The sequence below is a fragment of the Suricata suricatta genome, chromosome 10, assembly GCF_006229205.1.
Source record: "Suricata suricatta isolate VVHF042 chromosome 10, meerkat_22Aug2017_6uvM2_HiC, whole genome shotgun sequence".
NCBI classification, from domain to species: Eukaryota; Metazoa; Chordata; class Mammalia; order Carnivora; family Herpestidae; genus Suricata; species Suricata suricatta.
In genome coordinates, this window is record NC_043709.1 from 44,867,880 (window position 1) to 44,883,259 (window position 15,380).

Below are 15,380 nucleotides of genomic sequence, written 5' to 3' on the forward strand. Positions count from 1 at the left end.
GTTGCTGTAGAAGAGATATTGTCTAAGGAAAATTACCGTGTACTTAATAACAGATTTAAGATGGAAACCTTAAGGCATTTAAAGACAATTTCACTTCATGCTCCCAAGGAATGGTAATTAGTGTCATTGTGTGAATGGCAGGTTTCCTTCAGAGAAATCAATATGCTTGGCATACATGTATCTCACATATTCTACGTGTCTCTGGAAGGAAGTGAAGGACTACGAATTATCACTGTGGTTTACAGACAGGGAAATGAAAAAACTACTCCTATCCCAAGTAATTCTTGAGCACTTATTATGAGACAGATACTCTTCTAGTTGTTGGCAGTATAAGTATGTTAGTAAACAAAACATGCAAAGATACCTGCCATTGGTCGATTTTTAACTTGCTGTTGGGGAAGCCACGTTAAAAACAATAAACAATTAGAAGGGAGAAATGGTATGGAGGGGAAAGGTAGAGTAAGACAGGGAGATTGGGTGGGCAAAGCTCACAGGGGAAGGTGAGCTTTGAAAAACAGATTTGAAGGAAGTTATGAAAACCAACCAACTTTTTTTTAAATTTACGTCCAAGTTAGTTAGCATATAGTGCAACAGTGATTTCACGGGCAGATCCCAGGGATTCATCCCCCATGTACAGCACCCAGAGCTCATCCCACAAGCGTCTTCCTTAAGGCCTCTTGCCCGTTTAGCCCTTCCCCCACCCCAAACCCCTCCAACAACCCTCAGTTTGTTCTCTGTATTTAAGAGTCTCTTATGTTTTGTCCCCCTCCCTGTTTTTATATTATTTTTGCTTCCCTTCTCTTACATTTGCTTCTCTTAGGTTCATCTTAAATTCCACATATGAATAGAGTCATATGATATTTGTGTCTTTCTTTGACTAATTTCAAAAAGCCAAAGCAACTTTTTCAATATCTTCGTTAGAGATCCAAGAAAGGGTCAAAAGTAGAATCTATTTGCATACGGGTAGTCTTTCCTAAGGGTCTAGCTTACAGAATGCTCACTCTGTACTTGACATTCCCAAAGGGTGCTCTCCTAGGTTCTGCTTACATATTAGGGCATCTTATTGGAATCATTTACTACCTGGTTTTAGTCACCACTTATGTTTGCTTTCAGGGCTTCAACATGATAGTAAAAATTTTAAAAACCTGAGCTTTCCTTTTTACCTTTCTGGTGAGTTCTGTCCCATGAGTATAGTATATTCTGGCTGCTAATCAAGAAAATCCAGGCTTACAAGTAGCAGTTTATAAGTTTTGTAAAGTTTGTTGCCTTCTTTCATTTTTGCTATGATAGAAAAGTTTTTGTTGTTTTTTTCTGAAAGTTATCTTGGAAAAAAGTATATTTGGGATCAGTAGATGAAGTTATGTACTTAATTAACTATATAGCTTACTAAAGACATGTATTTTTATGAATTTTATATGAAAGCCTGAGGTGGAATAAAAATAGCCCCTAATAGTCTCAGCTGTGTCACCCATATCAATCTATCAACACATTAGGGCACTGATAATTCCTGCACAGTTATTTAATATCCATGGCATTTTCCTTTATTTTACCTAGTAGGAAAAGATTCTTTGAGTTTAAAACGTATATTCTGTATATATACATCTGTATATATTTTCCTGCATGCATACAAGCCAGAAAATCTGAGCAACCTCCCATTACAAAGCTAGTCACAGTGCTTAAGATTTTAAGTAGCATAAAATGCAAAATATAAATTAGCAACATTTCCTCCATCTGAGTAGACTGCATTACTCAGTATTAAAAATTCGGTCTGTTCAGACCCTCCATGATGTACATGTTAATACTACAGAGGAAACTTTGATGCTTTACAGATAAAATAGTAAATTAAAAATAGTATCCATAACAAAGCTTGGGGGGAAGAAAATCCCAGCAGTCAAAAAGTGAATAAAAGGCATAAAGCCAGAGAATTATGGGATACTTGTGTTTTAATGACAATACAAGACCTGGAGACAAAGCCTTGGGCTTGCAGGAGCCAAGAGTTGGAATGGAGACCTTCCATAAAGTGAGCTCCAGGGGCGCCTGGGTGGCTCAGTAGGTTGAGCATCCGGCTTCAGCTCAGGTCATGATCTCGCAGTTTGTGGGTTGGAGCCCCGCATCGGGCTCTGTGCTGACAGCTAGCTCAAAGCCTGGAGCCTGCTTCAGATTCTGTATCTCCCTGTCTCTCTGACCCTCCCCTGCTCATGCTGTCTCTCTCTCAAAAAAATAAATAAAACGTTAAAAAATAATAATAATAAAATAAAGTGAGCTCCAGCAAGAACTATGCCTTCAGCAAAAAAGAGAACCACAAAAATAAACCTACCGACCAAAATAGGACTCTACCAGGAAATTCATCTGTCTAAATCTGGTCTTCTCATGGGATAGATAAAAAGGTTCTCTGTAGTATTCAGCCCTCGAAAACCAGGAAATGCCAAGTATAACAATTGTACAAAAAGTAATACTGGATTGATGACTTTCAGTGGCACTCTACAGAAACAAAGGCAAAAACTTTATGGCTGCATACACTGTCAGGATTTATGTGACAGAATCTCAACAGAAAGAGTCCAGCCAAACAGAAGCTTACAAGTCAAAATAATGAGACAACACAAGTAAACAAGCAACATAAGGAAAAATCAGAAGAAACAACAAATAGGTAAAATAGACCTGCAAGAAATCAAAATAAAAGAAACTATAAATATAGGCTATGTTGTTTTTATAATTAAACACACAAAGTATAAAATTAAGGCTTGACAAGGGAACAAGTTACTGTCAAAAAGACTAGGAAGATTTTAAAAGAAACCCAAGAGTCCTAGAAATAAACATTGTATAGATATTAAAATTTACAAGGAAACCTCATTAGACAGGTTTAATAGGCTGGACACAGCTGAATAAATAATGATTGGATTAAAAATAGAGCTAAGGAAATTACCTAGAAGATTGAAATAACCAAAAATATGAAGGAGAGCTTAAGATGTAGGAGCACCTGGGTGGCCCAGTCAGTTAAGCATCCAACTCTCAATTTCAGCTCTGGTCAGGATCTCACAATTTGTGAGTTCGAGCCCCATGTGGGGCTCTCCACTGAGTGAGGAGCTTACTTGGGGTTCTCTCTCCTGCTTTCTCTGCCCCTTTTCTACTTGTGCTCTCTCTGTCTCTCCCGTCTCTGTCTCTGTCTCTTTCTCTCACACAAATAAATAAATAACATTAAAAAAAAGAGTTTAAGACATAGAGGACAGTATGTAAATGTCCAATGTATATGTAGTGGATATCTTAGAAGAAGAAAAAAGAGAATGTAAGAAAAGAAATAATGTTTGAGAAAATATTCTAAAAGTGATAAAAGGTGTATTCCAAAAGTGATGAAAGACATGAGCTTTCAGATTTGAGAAGCACCATAAATCCTAGGCTAGTCAAGTAAAAATAAGCCCACAACTAGACACATCTATGAAACTAAAAAACACTATGGGAGATGATTTTAACAACAGGGTAACAAACAAACGGCTTTTCAAGAGCAGCAATAGAAGCCAAAAATACCTAGCAAAGGATGAAAGAAAATAACTGACAACCCAGAACTCATGCCGGAGTTAACATTTCCTAGATCTAAGTAGAATGAGTTACTCATTAAATTAAAATTAGACATTTCTTTCTGTCCAGACCCTCCATGATGTAAATATATACTATGGAGGAAACTTTGATGCTTGACAGATCAAAATGATAGTGAGAATTCTGGCTCAAACAGAAATTTGCAGTAAACTTCACACTACCAGGAAAATGCTGTTTACCAAAAATGTGCCAACTTTCAATTGTGTTCAGCATCATTGTTTGGAATAGACAAAAATCATTTCCTCAAAAAAAAATGAGGGTGAAGTTATCTTTAGAAATTCCCAGGCTTTATATTTTCATGAATCTTTCTACTTTCTAATAAATAACTGAGCAATTGCCAAGCTCTTATTCAATAATCCCAATGTTTTCATCACCAATAAGCTGTTTCTCATGTTACCATTCATGTGTTCACTGGTGTGGCAATTTTAATTCCCTCCAAAAACTTTTCCTTTGCAATCACAACTTAGCAAAGTGGCACAAGAGATCTAGCTTTTGGCCTATCTAAACTTTTAACATACCTTCCTCACTAAGCTTAATCATTAATAGATTTTGATTGAAAGTGAGAAACATACGACTCTTCCTTTCACTTGAACACGTAGAGGCCACTGTAGCGTTATTATTTGGCCTAATTGCAATATCGTTGTGTCTCACCCAATAGGGAGGCTCCAGGAGAAGGAGAAAGCCAGGGAATAGTCAGTCAGTGAAGCAGTCAGAACACACCTATGTATCAGTTAAGTTCATGGTCTTAGGTAGGTGCAGTTGGTGCGACCCCAAAACAATTACCATAGTAACATCAAAGATCACTGATGACAGATCACCATGACAAATTTAATAATAATGAAAAAGTTTGAAATACATGGGAACGACCAAAATGTGACACAGACATGAAATAAGCAAAGGCTGTTGGGGAAAATTGTGCCTATAGACTTTCTCCAAGCAGATTTGCCACAAACCTTCAATTTGTGAAAAATGCATTATCTACAAAGCTCAGAAAACAAAGCTCAGTAAAATGAGGTATGCCTGTGCCATTAGTGAAAAGAAAGAAGCAAACTGAGTCTCAGAACCAGGATGTCTGTCCAAAGAAGGTCAAGGAAGGTAACGTTGAAGGGCACACTGGCATGTAGACAGTGGAGCCCTGCTGACCAGCGTTCAGCTTTCCTGGAGTACCAGAATTAGCTATTATAAGATCTAGTGGGGCAGCCTGGCCTAGCAGTGCCCATCAGCGCCAGAGGGCCGAGTCCCTCCTTCCCATTTCCTCCATGACCAGCGGTCTGACGCTCAAACTGCCTAAGCAGTTAAGGGTGGCCCGAAATTCAGAAGCTGACAGCTCTCAAGGAAAATCACTCACCTGTCCCTTCAAACATGCTTATATTCCAAATATGACTGCAGCTTAATTTTTATTTTGCTTGGTTTTATTCACTTGTCTTAGCTTGCTTTGCTACTAACTATAGTTAGAATCCTCTTATTCGACACTATTAGTCGAAAAAGTTAGAGTGGAAAATCACAAAAACAACAACCAAAGAACTCTAATGCTTTATTTTATCTTAAGACATGTACATTTGTTCACACTAAAGTTTGTTCATTTTCTTTATAGGACTCATTTTGTTCTGTTAGTGTTGGTCTGAAGCTGGAGTTCTAGATCATACGGCTTATGGAAATCATGACCTTTTACATATCATCAAAATTGCCCATTTTATTATTTTTTTAATGAGAGAGAATACAGAAAAGTTTATAAAGGAATTATGAATGTAGAATCCTGTGCAGATTCAAACTTTGCACTAATTTTAACAATTGTCACCTGTGCCTGATTTGACTACAGTTTTCTCTACTGAGTCCTTTTTTCTTTTTCCGATGAAAAACTTGTTTAACTCCTGCAATTATTTCCTAGAACAATTCCCTTTTTCTTTGCGTCTTCGTGTTCCATTAATTGATGTAAAATTAAATTATGGGGCTTCAATAATGACTACACCTACCATCAGGAAGTTTGCAGATAAGTACGCCTTGGTGAATGTGCGAAGCCCAGCAGCTAGTAACAGAAGCACCGGGCTTAGAAAGAGACCGGCCCGTGTGGTGCATGAGCACCAGCCTATTTCACAGAGAGAAGGAAAGCCACTGGTTGATGCTGTGGTAAAGTAGGGTTGGTTGGATGACAGTGGATGTCAAAGATAGAAAGTAAAATTTTTTTAATGATATTTATTTCTGAGAGTTTTAGCTCCCAAGGGAATTTTCGCAGAGCCCCCTACCAAAATAACTGAGCTCTGTTTCCTCGGCTGTAAGATGATAAATAATAATGGTAATACTTAACCTGTTCTACCAAATTCAAATGATTGTGGCAGGGATTAAGTGATATGCTGGTGAAGGTCCTTTGAACCTTAAACTGCTGCACCTGTGTTGGTAATATTTGGTTGGAAAGAAGGGAATGAAAGTGACTACCGTAACTGTGGGCAGTCTGACCCACCCCATCCCTCTCATATGCTAATGCAACCCGAATGAACCTGACCACCTTCTTTTTACTTATTTAGAACCACTGTCTGGATGATGATACACGTTTTTAACTCAGAGAGCAAAATCTTTTTTATTTTAAATGCATAGAATTTGAAAAGACAGTAACTTAAAAATAAATTTTTCCCCCAAAAAATTAAAGTGCTAGCTAGACCTCCTTCCTCTTTATATGAAAATAGCCCTAATGCATGGGAGTGAGAGGGTCAAATTTTTAAAAAGGTCATAAACATATAGGAATTTGCATTGCTTTGCATTGCATTCTACTTTTGCTCTAAACTACTGATTATGAAGAGGTGGTTACATCCAGAATCTTTACAGTCAGGGTTTCACTTATCATTTGTTTGTACATGAAACACATGAGCCTCTGAAAACCTCTTTTTCCTCCAAATTATGGATTTTTGGAATTCATAGATAATTTCACTGAAAGGCTCAGCCCAGTTAGCAAAGAATAGTGATAATTTGGGGTTATACTCTGCAAGATAGAATGCTCTTCTGAATTACCTACAATTAGTGTGGTTTCACAGTATTATCTGTAAGAGAGCATTTTCCTTCCTTGCATTTTCTGCCTCTTTCATATCATTGTTAGCTCCACAATAAAGAAACCCTAAAAAGCTGTGCACAAAAATAATCTGAACGTGACCTTTTGCTCTTTAAACAACTACATTTGCAGCTCTCCCCACTTCATATTCAAAAAGCACCCACACTTATCTGGTCTCTTTTTCTCTGTTCTCCTAAAAGGGGGAAAAATGTATTCACTGTGTAAAAATAAGCTATTGTACCTCAGAGAGGAGATGGGATGCTAATTAAGGGTTGTTTGAATGAACAAGTCACATTGCATTGTCTACTGGGAGCAGACTGCCAATTGCATTTTTGGTAAAGAGTCAAGAAAAACATTCAAGAGGGCCCCGGCAAGCTTGAGAGAGAAGCAAGCACTGCTTCCATTTATCAAGTAGGTGCACAAGCCTGTTCAAGTATTGTTAAGAGTCAGGGTGCAGGCTTTGAGCTCCTGTTTTGCAGCTTTTTCCTTCGGGTTTCAAGAACCACCTTCCCAAAGAGGGGCCTGCTGCTCAGGTCTCATCGTGGACAATGGGGCACATATGCCAGACCGCTGGACCGCTGAATGCCTCTTGCTTTGTTCAGTACCTTTTTTGAGATTCTTTGTCACTCTTCTTGGACGCATACAGCAGGCATATGGGTTTTAAGATACACAATAGATCGGGTCTTACGGCGAAAAAATTGAAGCTTCATTGAAAGAAACCAGGCAGATTGGTTAGTATGCTTCTCTTTAACAAACCTGGGAAATTTTAGACATTTGGCACTAGTTAATGAGGAGAGGAATACGTTGCTTTATTTTTTAAAGATGTCTTTTCTTAATGTTAATGTTGTCTCAGCCACAGTATGCCTTCAGCCTGATGGCCTGCCGGCCTGTCTTGCGTGTGGGGTGGCATGTAAATAGAAGTAAAAAGATTTACTTTGTTTGGAAAAGGACCAGAATGTAGAGGATGCAAATGTGTTTTTATTGTAATGGATGAAAGAAACGGTGATTCCAGCCGGCCAAGGGACTTCCAACCTGGCTTGGCTAGTACTTAGCAAGATAGAATCCCCGAGATGTGTTTGATACCTTACATGACTTTTCCTGTAGTTCTATAAATCTGTGATTCTTTCTTTTGCTGCTTTTTTGCATCTATAAGTTCTTAACTTTTTTCATGTAAGATCCTGTGCCTTTGACACAGAGGTACAGAAACAAGCACCCTGAGTACTAAAAGGTCCTTCCTGCCTGAAGGCAACAAGTGAAGACACTTCTCTATAAATGTGCATGTGTGTTTGCAAGAAAATTATAAGCTCTACTTAAACAGTATTTCTAAAATGATCATTGCTTCTCCAGGCACTTAAAATAAAACAGCAGCATTCACACTTTACATTCTTATCATTGAAATGTGTGGTAAAAGTCATAGGTTTTTGGCTTTTTTGCATATGTTTAAAAGACAAAATAATAAATAATATGAGACTAAATGTATGCTTGAATCTCATTTTGTAGTTTTAATAATGTGGCTTGGATATCCTAATAATGCAATGTTGACTACTTTATCTAATGTATAATTAAGTAACAATTGCATCCGTTAGATCAAAAACCTAAACATAGAGCAACCATAATAAGAACAATGTATTTTAAATGCTTACTGTATGTCTGGCTTTGTCCGAAGTGCTTTTCATGTATTAAATAATGAGGAAACTGAGGCCAGAGACATTACGTTATCTGTCTCACAGATTCTCAGCTAATAATAAGTGGTGAAACCAGAATTTGGACCCAGGCTCTCTGGCTCCAAAGCCTGCACCTTAATTACCATATTATATTGCCTTGGTTGTGATGTAATTATTATTACTCTTATTAAAACTTTCAAAGAGGATCCATTATAAAAAAATTTTAATAATTTGGTTATGCATTTATTTCAATAGACCCTGTATGTGAAAAGACCATTGATCCTGGAAAATATAATACCATAAATGTATTAATGATCATTACATCCACTTTACATACTAGAGATCTCATTCTGTGGTATCTGAAGCATTGCAGATACTCATATGAGATACTTGAACTTGACGAAGCAGGAAAATTTGACTTGGCTCAGTCATTGTGAAAGAGCATTCCTCTAATGTCAAGTCATCACATGCTAAAGTCTAATTCTGGATCTTAATTTCTTAACTCTTACTTTCTCAATTCATTTCTTAATTTTTATATGGAGTTTTGGGAAAGTTTGCCCCTTTTTTGTATAGGATTATTAGCAATAGTGTTTGACAGGCACATGCAAAAACTGATACTTTCTTTTTAAAATTTTATTGAGATATAATTTGCATACCATAAAAGTCACCTGTTTAAATGAGCAACTCACTGGTTTTTAGTACACTTCCAGCCTTATGAAACTGATACTTGATTTTTTAAATTAACTAAATAAAGACTCTTGAGATGCTTGAATGAAAAGTACCCTAAGACCAGTGAAATCATTAGTATCTGTTGTGTTCTTTTTTCCCCTCCTCCAGAAATGTGTGTTATACTGGCCAGAAAAGAGAGGAATTTATGGGAAAGTTGAGGTTCTGGTTATCAATGTAAATGAATGTGATAACTACACAGTTCGAAACCTTGTCCTAAAGGTAAGATTATGTATCTGTAGCTGTCTGCTCAGTAGATGATATGAGCAGATTACATTTCTACTCTGAAATTATTTACCCTAATAAGTGCTGCAGATTCAAGTTAAAGTTTTAATAATATCGGGGCGTCCAGGTGGCTCAATTGGTTGAGCATCCAACTTCAGCTCAGGTCATGATCTCACTGCTTGTGGGTTTGAACCCCACATGGGGCTCTGTGCTGACAGTTCAGACTGTGGAGTCTGCTTTGGATTCTGTATCTCCCTCTCTCTGTCCCTACCCTGCTTGTACTCTGTCTCTGTCTCTCAAAGAATAAAATAAATGTTAAAAAGTGTTAATATTGTCAAAATCAAAGAGAAATTATGATCATTCCCTTATGTATTTCTTTGTTGTCAGCTACTCTTAGTATATGGCATAATTAAATTAGCATAAGTAGGCATTAAAGAAATTCACTAAGTAGGATGTTGTGACCTCCTAATCTCTATAAATAAACATCCCTGATTGAATATTTCCAATGCCTTTAAAAGCTTGTACTGGACACTTTACCATAATTTGGGGGGGGGGGTTCTTATTTTTTTTTTAACCTTTAGTCATTTTTGAGAGATAGAGACAGAGTGCAAGTGGGGGAGGGACTGAAAGAGAGTAAAACACAGAATCCAAAGCAGGCTCCAGACTCTGAGCTGTCAGCACAGAGTCTGATGCGGGGCTTGAACCCACAAACTATGAGATCACAACTTGAGCTGAAGTTGGACGCTTAACTGACTGAGCCACCCAGGCACCCCTGCCTTTTTTTTTTTAATGTCACTTTGGTCTAAGCAGCTTTTAGTAAGGCCTGGAAACCTAAAGAGAAAATGTGTGCTTGTGGGTGGCTGTGGGAAGCAAGTCAAGCCTGAAGCGTTGAGGAGATCTTCCCAAACTCAGAGTTACAGTAATTTATGGAGACTTCCTCCAGACCAAATTATGTCATAGAAAAGTTATCTTACTTAAATTATGGGCAGCAGGGGCACCTGGGTGGCTCAGTCGGTTAAGCATCCGACTTCAGCTCAGGTCATGATCTCGGGGTTCATGGGTTTGAGCCCCGCATCAGGCTCTGTGCTGAGGAGCTTGTTTCAGATTCTGTGCCTTCCTCTCTCTCTGCCCCTCCCCCATTCATGCTCTGTCTCTCTCTGTATCAAAAGTAAAAATAAACTATAAAAAATAATTTAAATTATGGGCAGCAGATGCTGAGGAATGTTGTCATGGTATCGTTTTTGCTTCTAGAGAGCAATCTTCTCAAAGATTTCAATCCTATCGAGAGCCTCCGTGCTGGAAGAGAATCATCACACAGAGAGAGTAGAACTGAGCTGCCCTGAAGGGGTTTTTTTGTTTGTTTTGCTTTGTTTTGTTTGTTTTGTTTTAGCTTATTTACTTATTTTGAGAAAGGGGGGAGGGGGAGGGGCAGAGACAGAGAGGAAGATAGAGAATTCCAAAGCGGGTCTGCACAGTCACCACAGAGCCTGATGAGGGGCTCGATCTAACAACCGTGAGATCATAACCAGAGCCAAAATTAAGAGTTGGACACTTAACCGACTGAGCCATCCAGGCGTCCCTACACTGAGGGGTTTACAGGGAAATTCAAGATAAGAATTTCCTCGAATGCCTACTCCATGCCAACTCCCCAGCCAGGCACTGGATTTTGAGATGATGTGCATGGGCCCTCCCTCCCTCACTCTAATCTAGTGACCCTTTCTAGCTCTTTATTACTGGGACTCCTCACTGCTGTTAAAAACTGCAACTTGGGATGAACGTAGAAATTCAATTGTAGGGGCCAAATGTAAGAGCAAGTGTTCCTGTGAGGGTTAATATGTTTATCATCCCTTGTCAAGAATGTTCAAAGAGCAGGAAACACACTCCATTCAAATTCCCTCCTGGCTTCCTTCTCATCTACCATTGTGTTTATTAAATCAAATTACAAACATCTATATAGCACATGTTTCGTATGCATTTTCTATTTTAAATATCTATTTCTCAAGACTGTCAGACTTTGACAGCAGCATATTTATAGTAAAGTTTTCTCAAGGTGGAAGCGTACTCTTCAGAAATCTCCTAGATCTTTTTTTTCCACCCAGACAGAAGTAAGTTGCCAGCAAGCTGCAAGTGATAGAAGGCATTCAGTGTTGTGGTTTGGATGACTTTTAGTTCCACAAGTAAATGAGGCATTTGGTGGCTATTGCTATTTTCAGCAGGGAAGTCACACCCAGCATGTGAAGCATTACTGGTACACCTCATGGCCAGATCACAAGACTCCAGACAGCGCCCAGCCCCTTCTACAGCTCATGCTGGACGTAGAAGAAGACAGACTTGCTGCCACGGGCCGAGGGCCCGTGGTTGTCCACTGCAGGTAAGGGGTGACCTGTTCTTTCTGCCTAAGCAACTGTCTGACTAGCTTCTGTAAAGTCATCAAACAGGTAGAGGTTGGGTTGGGCTTCCTGATCATGACTTTATTGGTAAACTAAATATTTATTAAAATTGGTTTACTTCTCAGTATTTGAGTTTGGATTGAGATGATACTTTACAGAAATGAAGTGGTATTCCAGAGCATTTAGGTAAACAGTTACACAGTAGAGAAAATACCACTTCTAAACAAACAACTCAAGGAACAGGAGATGTTTTTCAGGCCCCTACCTTGAAATGTACATCGATTTCTTTTGTACCATCACCTCATGTACACTAGGCATGACCCATTTTTAAAGATCATTAATAGCTTTTTTGTTGTTTCAAGATGACACTGAACCCTATTTAAGTTGTATCTTGATAGCATTTATTATGTCAAACTTGGTGAAAACCAGTTTGCTATTTTTAAAGTTATTTCGTAAAGAAAAAAAAAAAACAGATGTAAACAAATTTATGAAGTGGGAAGTGAACAAGGGGTAGTTCACCAAAAGGAGAATGAAGTATTGTTACCAGAACATGGGGTATTGGAGGGAAGTCCAAGAAAAACAATAGATGTCTATGGTGGTCCCCTTCCCTAACATCTAGCTTGAAGGTCTCCTCTTGTAACTGATATCTCATTCCCCAGGCTTTCCTTTTAGTATACCCAAACAAAAGCAAATAATTTTAAAGTTATTTCTATAACCAGCCATTTATTCTTCATACTTGGTCAAAATAATTTAGGTAGCTTTGTTTAACCTCAGATACCATGCAAGATATCTTTTGATGATATTATTAATAAATGAAATTATAATTATTTTAAATTGTAACTGTAGTCTCCTTCTCTTTTGAGACTTTGTAGTTTAAGAATGAAATTTACTCTATATCTCATTATCCAAAGGAGTCATTATCCAGTTTCTAGCATTAGGCCTTACCCTAAACTTCGCTTAGGAGTGAGGAAAGACAGCCTAACTGGTCATGTTTTAGGGCTGGAACTGTCCCCCACCCAAAATCATAAAACACTCAGGATATATAAAATGAACTAGCCATTTCCCCTATAAAACCAGCTCCCCTTCTGATGACTATTTCTAAGAATAAGACCAGCTTTTTTCCAGGCACTCAATATCTAATGTTGACAGTTATCTTTGGCCCTTCTCTCAACTCCAGCCTCAGTATCTAATCAGTCACCAGATTGGTTTTCCCTTCAAAGCTTCTCCCATAATCATCACTTCCTGTCCAACCACCCAAGTTCAGGCCCTAATGACCTCATACATGTATTTTAGAAGTAGTCAACTAATTGCACAAACACACCCCACTTCCCTATGCCCCACCTCCAGCACAACCTACCCACCCACTTCTCTTGCCTGATGTTCCTAAAACCCTGGGTTTTATTAATCCTGGGTCTATGGATGAACTACAGGGTTCAGTAAACTCTTTGAAATTACTTTAACAAATTGGAGTACATAAAGTTATGTGAGTTTTTTGGGGGAGTGAAAGTCCATAGTTTTTATCAAATTCTCAAAAGCAAAACAAAACACAAAACAAAGCATCACTTTTTTAGAGGATGAAGTTCAAACTTCTTAGCTTGCCCTGTAAGATCCTTTATAGGCTCTGATGAAGTGTTGGGGTGATGGTGAGGTGGTCCAGAGCTGACGGCCAAGAAAGAATTCTTGAGATGTCTTTGGTGCAAAAAGGTGATTTTATTAAAGCACAAGGACAGGACCCGTGGGCAGAAGAGCTGCATGGGGTCCTGATGGGTAACTCATTATATATCCTCAGGTTGGGAGGGAGTCAGGGATAGAGTAAGTCTCTAAGGTATTTTGGAAGCAGGGTTTCTGGGACCTTGAGAGGCTAGCTGTTGCTAGGGAAATGCCATTTATGACCATTTAGTAAAACCTCAGTCATGAGACCCTTGAGATATAATCAGGGGGCCATAAGCTTAGAGTATGATTGCCAGCATATATCTTGGGGGAGTTGAGACAAAAGAAAGTTCTAAATGAATTTTTATGTGTTGAAGTAGATTTACAGGATCTTGGGTTGGGATAATGTTAAGCTAAGATTCCCTTTTGCCTCTAGCAAAATGTCATCATTGGAGGCAACTGAGCTCCTAGAGGAAGGTCACTCTACCGGTTTCAAGGACTTATCAATGGGCTGTAGGCAGTAAGGGAATTTAATTTTTCATTTGCTTTAGTTTCCCACATCACCATGGTAATCACTTAAATCCTTTCCTTTGTTCTTGGGTAGCCAGGAGTGTCCAGGAAATATCACACATATTCCACCTGGGGTCAGGTTTGCTGTGAGCTTGTACTTTGCCCTCAGCTTGCCCCACACTCCTTCATCAGGCTCCAGTGTGTCTGCTCAGTCTCGTTTTTCACTATTTCTCTAAAATAACTTTCTCTAAAGGCCAAGTTAGTCTTACTTACTATTGTACATCATATATCGCGTTCTGCAGCAATTCTTTCCATTCTCATGTATGGAATATTCTCTCCCATTCACAATAAACAAAATGCCTGCCATTCATAGGGTCCATTTCAAATCCTATCTCTTTAATGAAACAAACTCTTTATAGACTCTTCAACTAAAAGGAACCTCCTTCACCTCTGAATTCCTCTGTACTCACATTCAACAGGAAACAAGTGCCACATATGAGAAATAAATGCTATTTGAGTGCCAGGAAGGGAATTATTCATTCAAACCATGAGGACTGAAGAAAGCCTCTAAGAGTTGGGGTAATGTTGAACAGGATCTTAAAAATGACCAATGTGTGTGGTTTTAAAAGGTGGTGAGGAGACCATGTTTGCCAAAGGAATGTCATGAACACAGAGAGGAAAATTGGAAAATAGAAGCCATTTCTTGCAATGATTCATATACATGGGGGGAAATGGCACAAAAGGTACAAAGAGAACAGTAAAAACACCTAAAGCTTGAAAATTAGTCACATTCATATTATGCAAGATCACAAATATCGTGGTAGGGAGCTCAGACATTGTCTGCAACTACTGGAAGGCATCTACAGATTTTGAGTAGAGAATAATATGATCAGATCCCCATTTTAGAAAGATGAACTTAGCAGCTGTGTGTATCATGAATTAGTCCAGGAAGAGACTCAAGACTTGGCAACCATGATGAGATCATTGCTAACGATGAAGTAAGGAGATGTCAAAAACGTGAGCACAGCTTATAGAAAGGAAAGCATGGATCCCAAAAGCCTCAGTAGAGGTGGAAAATAAAAGAATTGGTAACAGATTGGATGTGGGAGGTGAGAGAGGAGAGATGTTGAAGATGGCTCCAAGATTTCTAGGCTGGAAAACTTGTGGCTAACTGGTAATGCCATTGAGGGAAAAGATAATTAATTCTGTTTTAGATACATTGAATTTAGACACATTGAACCAAAGCCAGTGCAAAATAGTAACATCAAGAGTTCCAGCTAAAAAATGGAATGCTAATCTAGAGTTTAGGAGAAACTTAGGGAATTTAGATGTAAATTTGAGAGAAATTTGCATCAAGACTATTAGTGGTAGAAATTGCAGAGGGAGGAGGAGAGGAAGAGAGAGTAGAGATGGGAAAGAGAGTTATAGGGCTTGTTAGGTTGATGACTTACCATCTAAGGTAGATGAATGGGCAAACCCTTCTGGACAGATAGTGTTTCTATTCAACTATCACCTGGACATAAATGATTCAGAAATATGTGCCTCTGGCCACAGGCTTCTTACAAACTGAATTGACTCTTCAGT

The 15,380-nt window shown here is 38.5% G+C and overlaps 1 protein-coding gene across 1 annotated transcript in view; it reads left to right on the forward strand.

The window, feature by feature from the left end:
- The window catches only part of PTPRR (protein tyrosine phosphatase receptor type R), a 240,837-nt gene that overhangs the window by 205,897 nt on the left and 19,560 nt on the right, over positions 1–15,380 (forward strand). Inside the window, exons 9-11 of the mRNA XM_029955453.1 lie at positions 5,480–5,718; positions 9,133–9,243; positions 11,460–11,617. Coding sequence (XP_029811313.1) covers positions 5,480–5,718; positions 9,133–9,243; positions 11,460–11,617 — 508 coding nt within the window. The remainder of the gene's footprint in view (positions 1–5,479; positions 5,719–9,132; positions 9,244–11,459; positions 11,618–15,380) is intronic.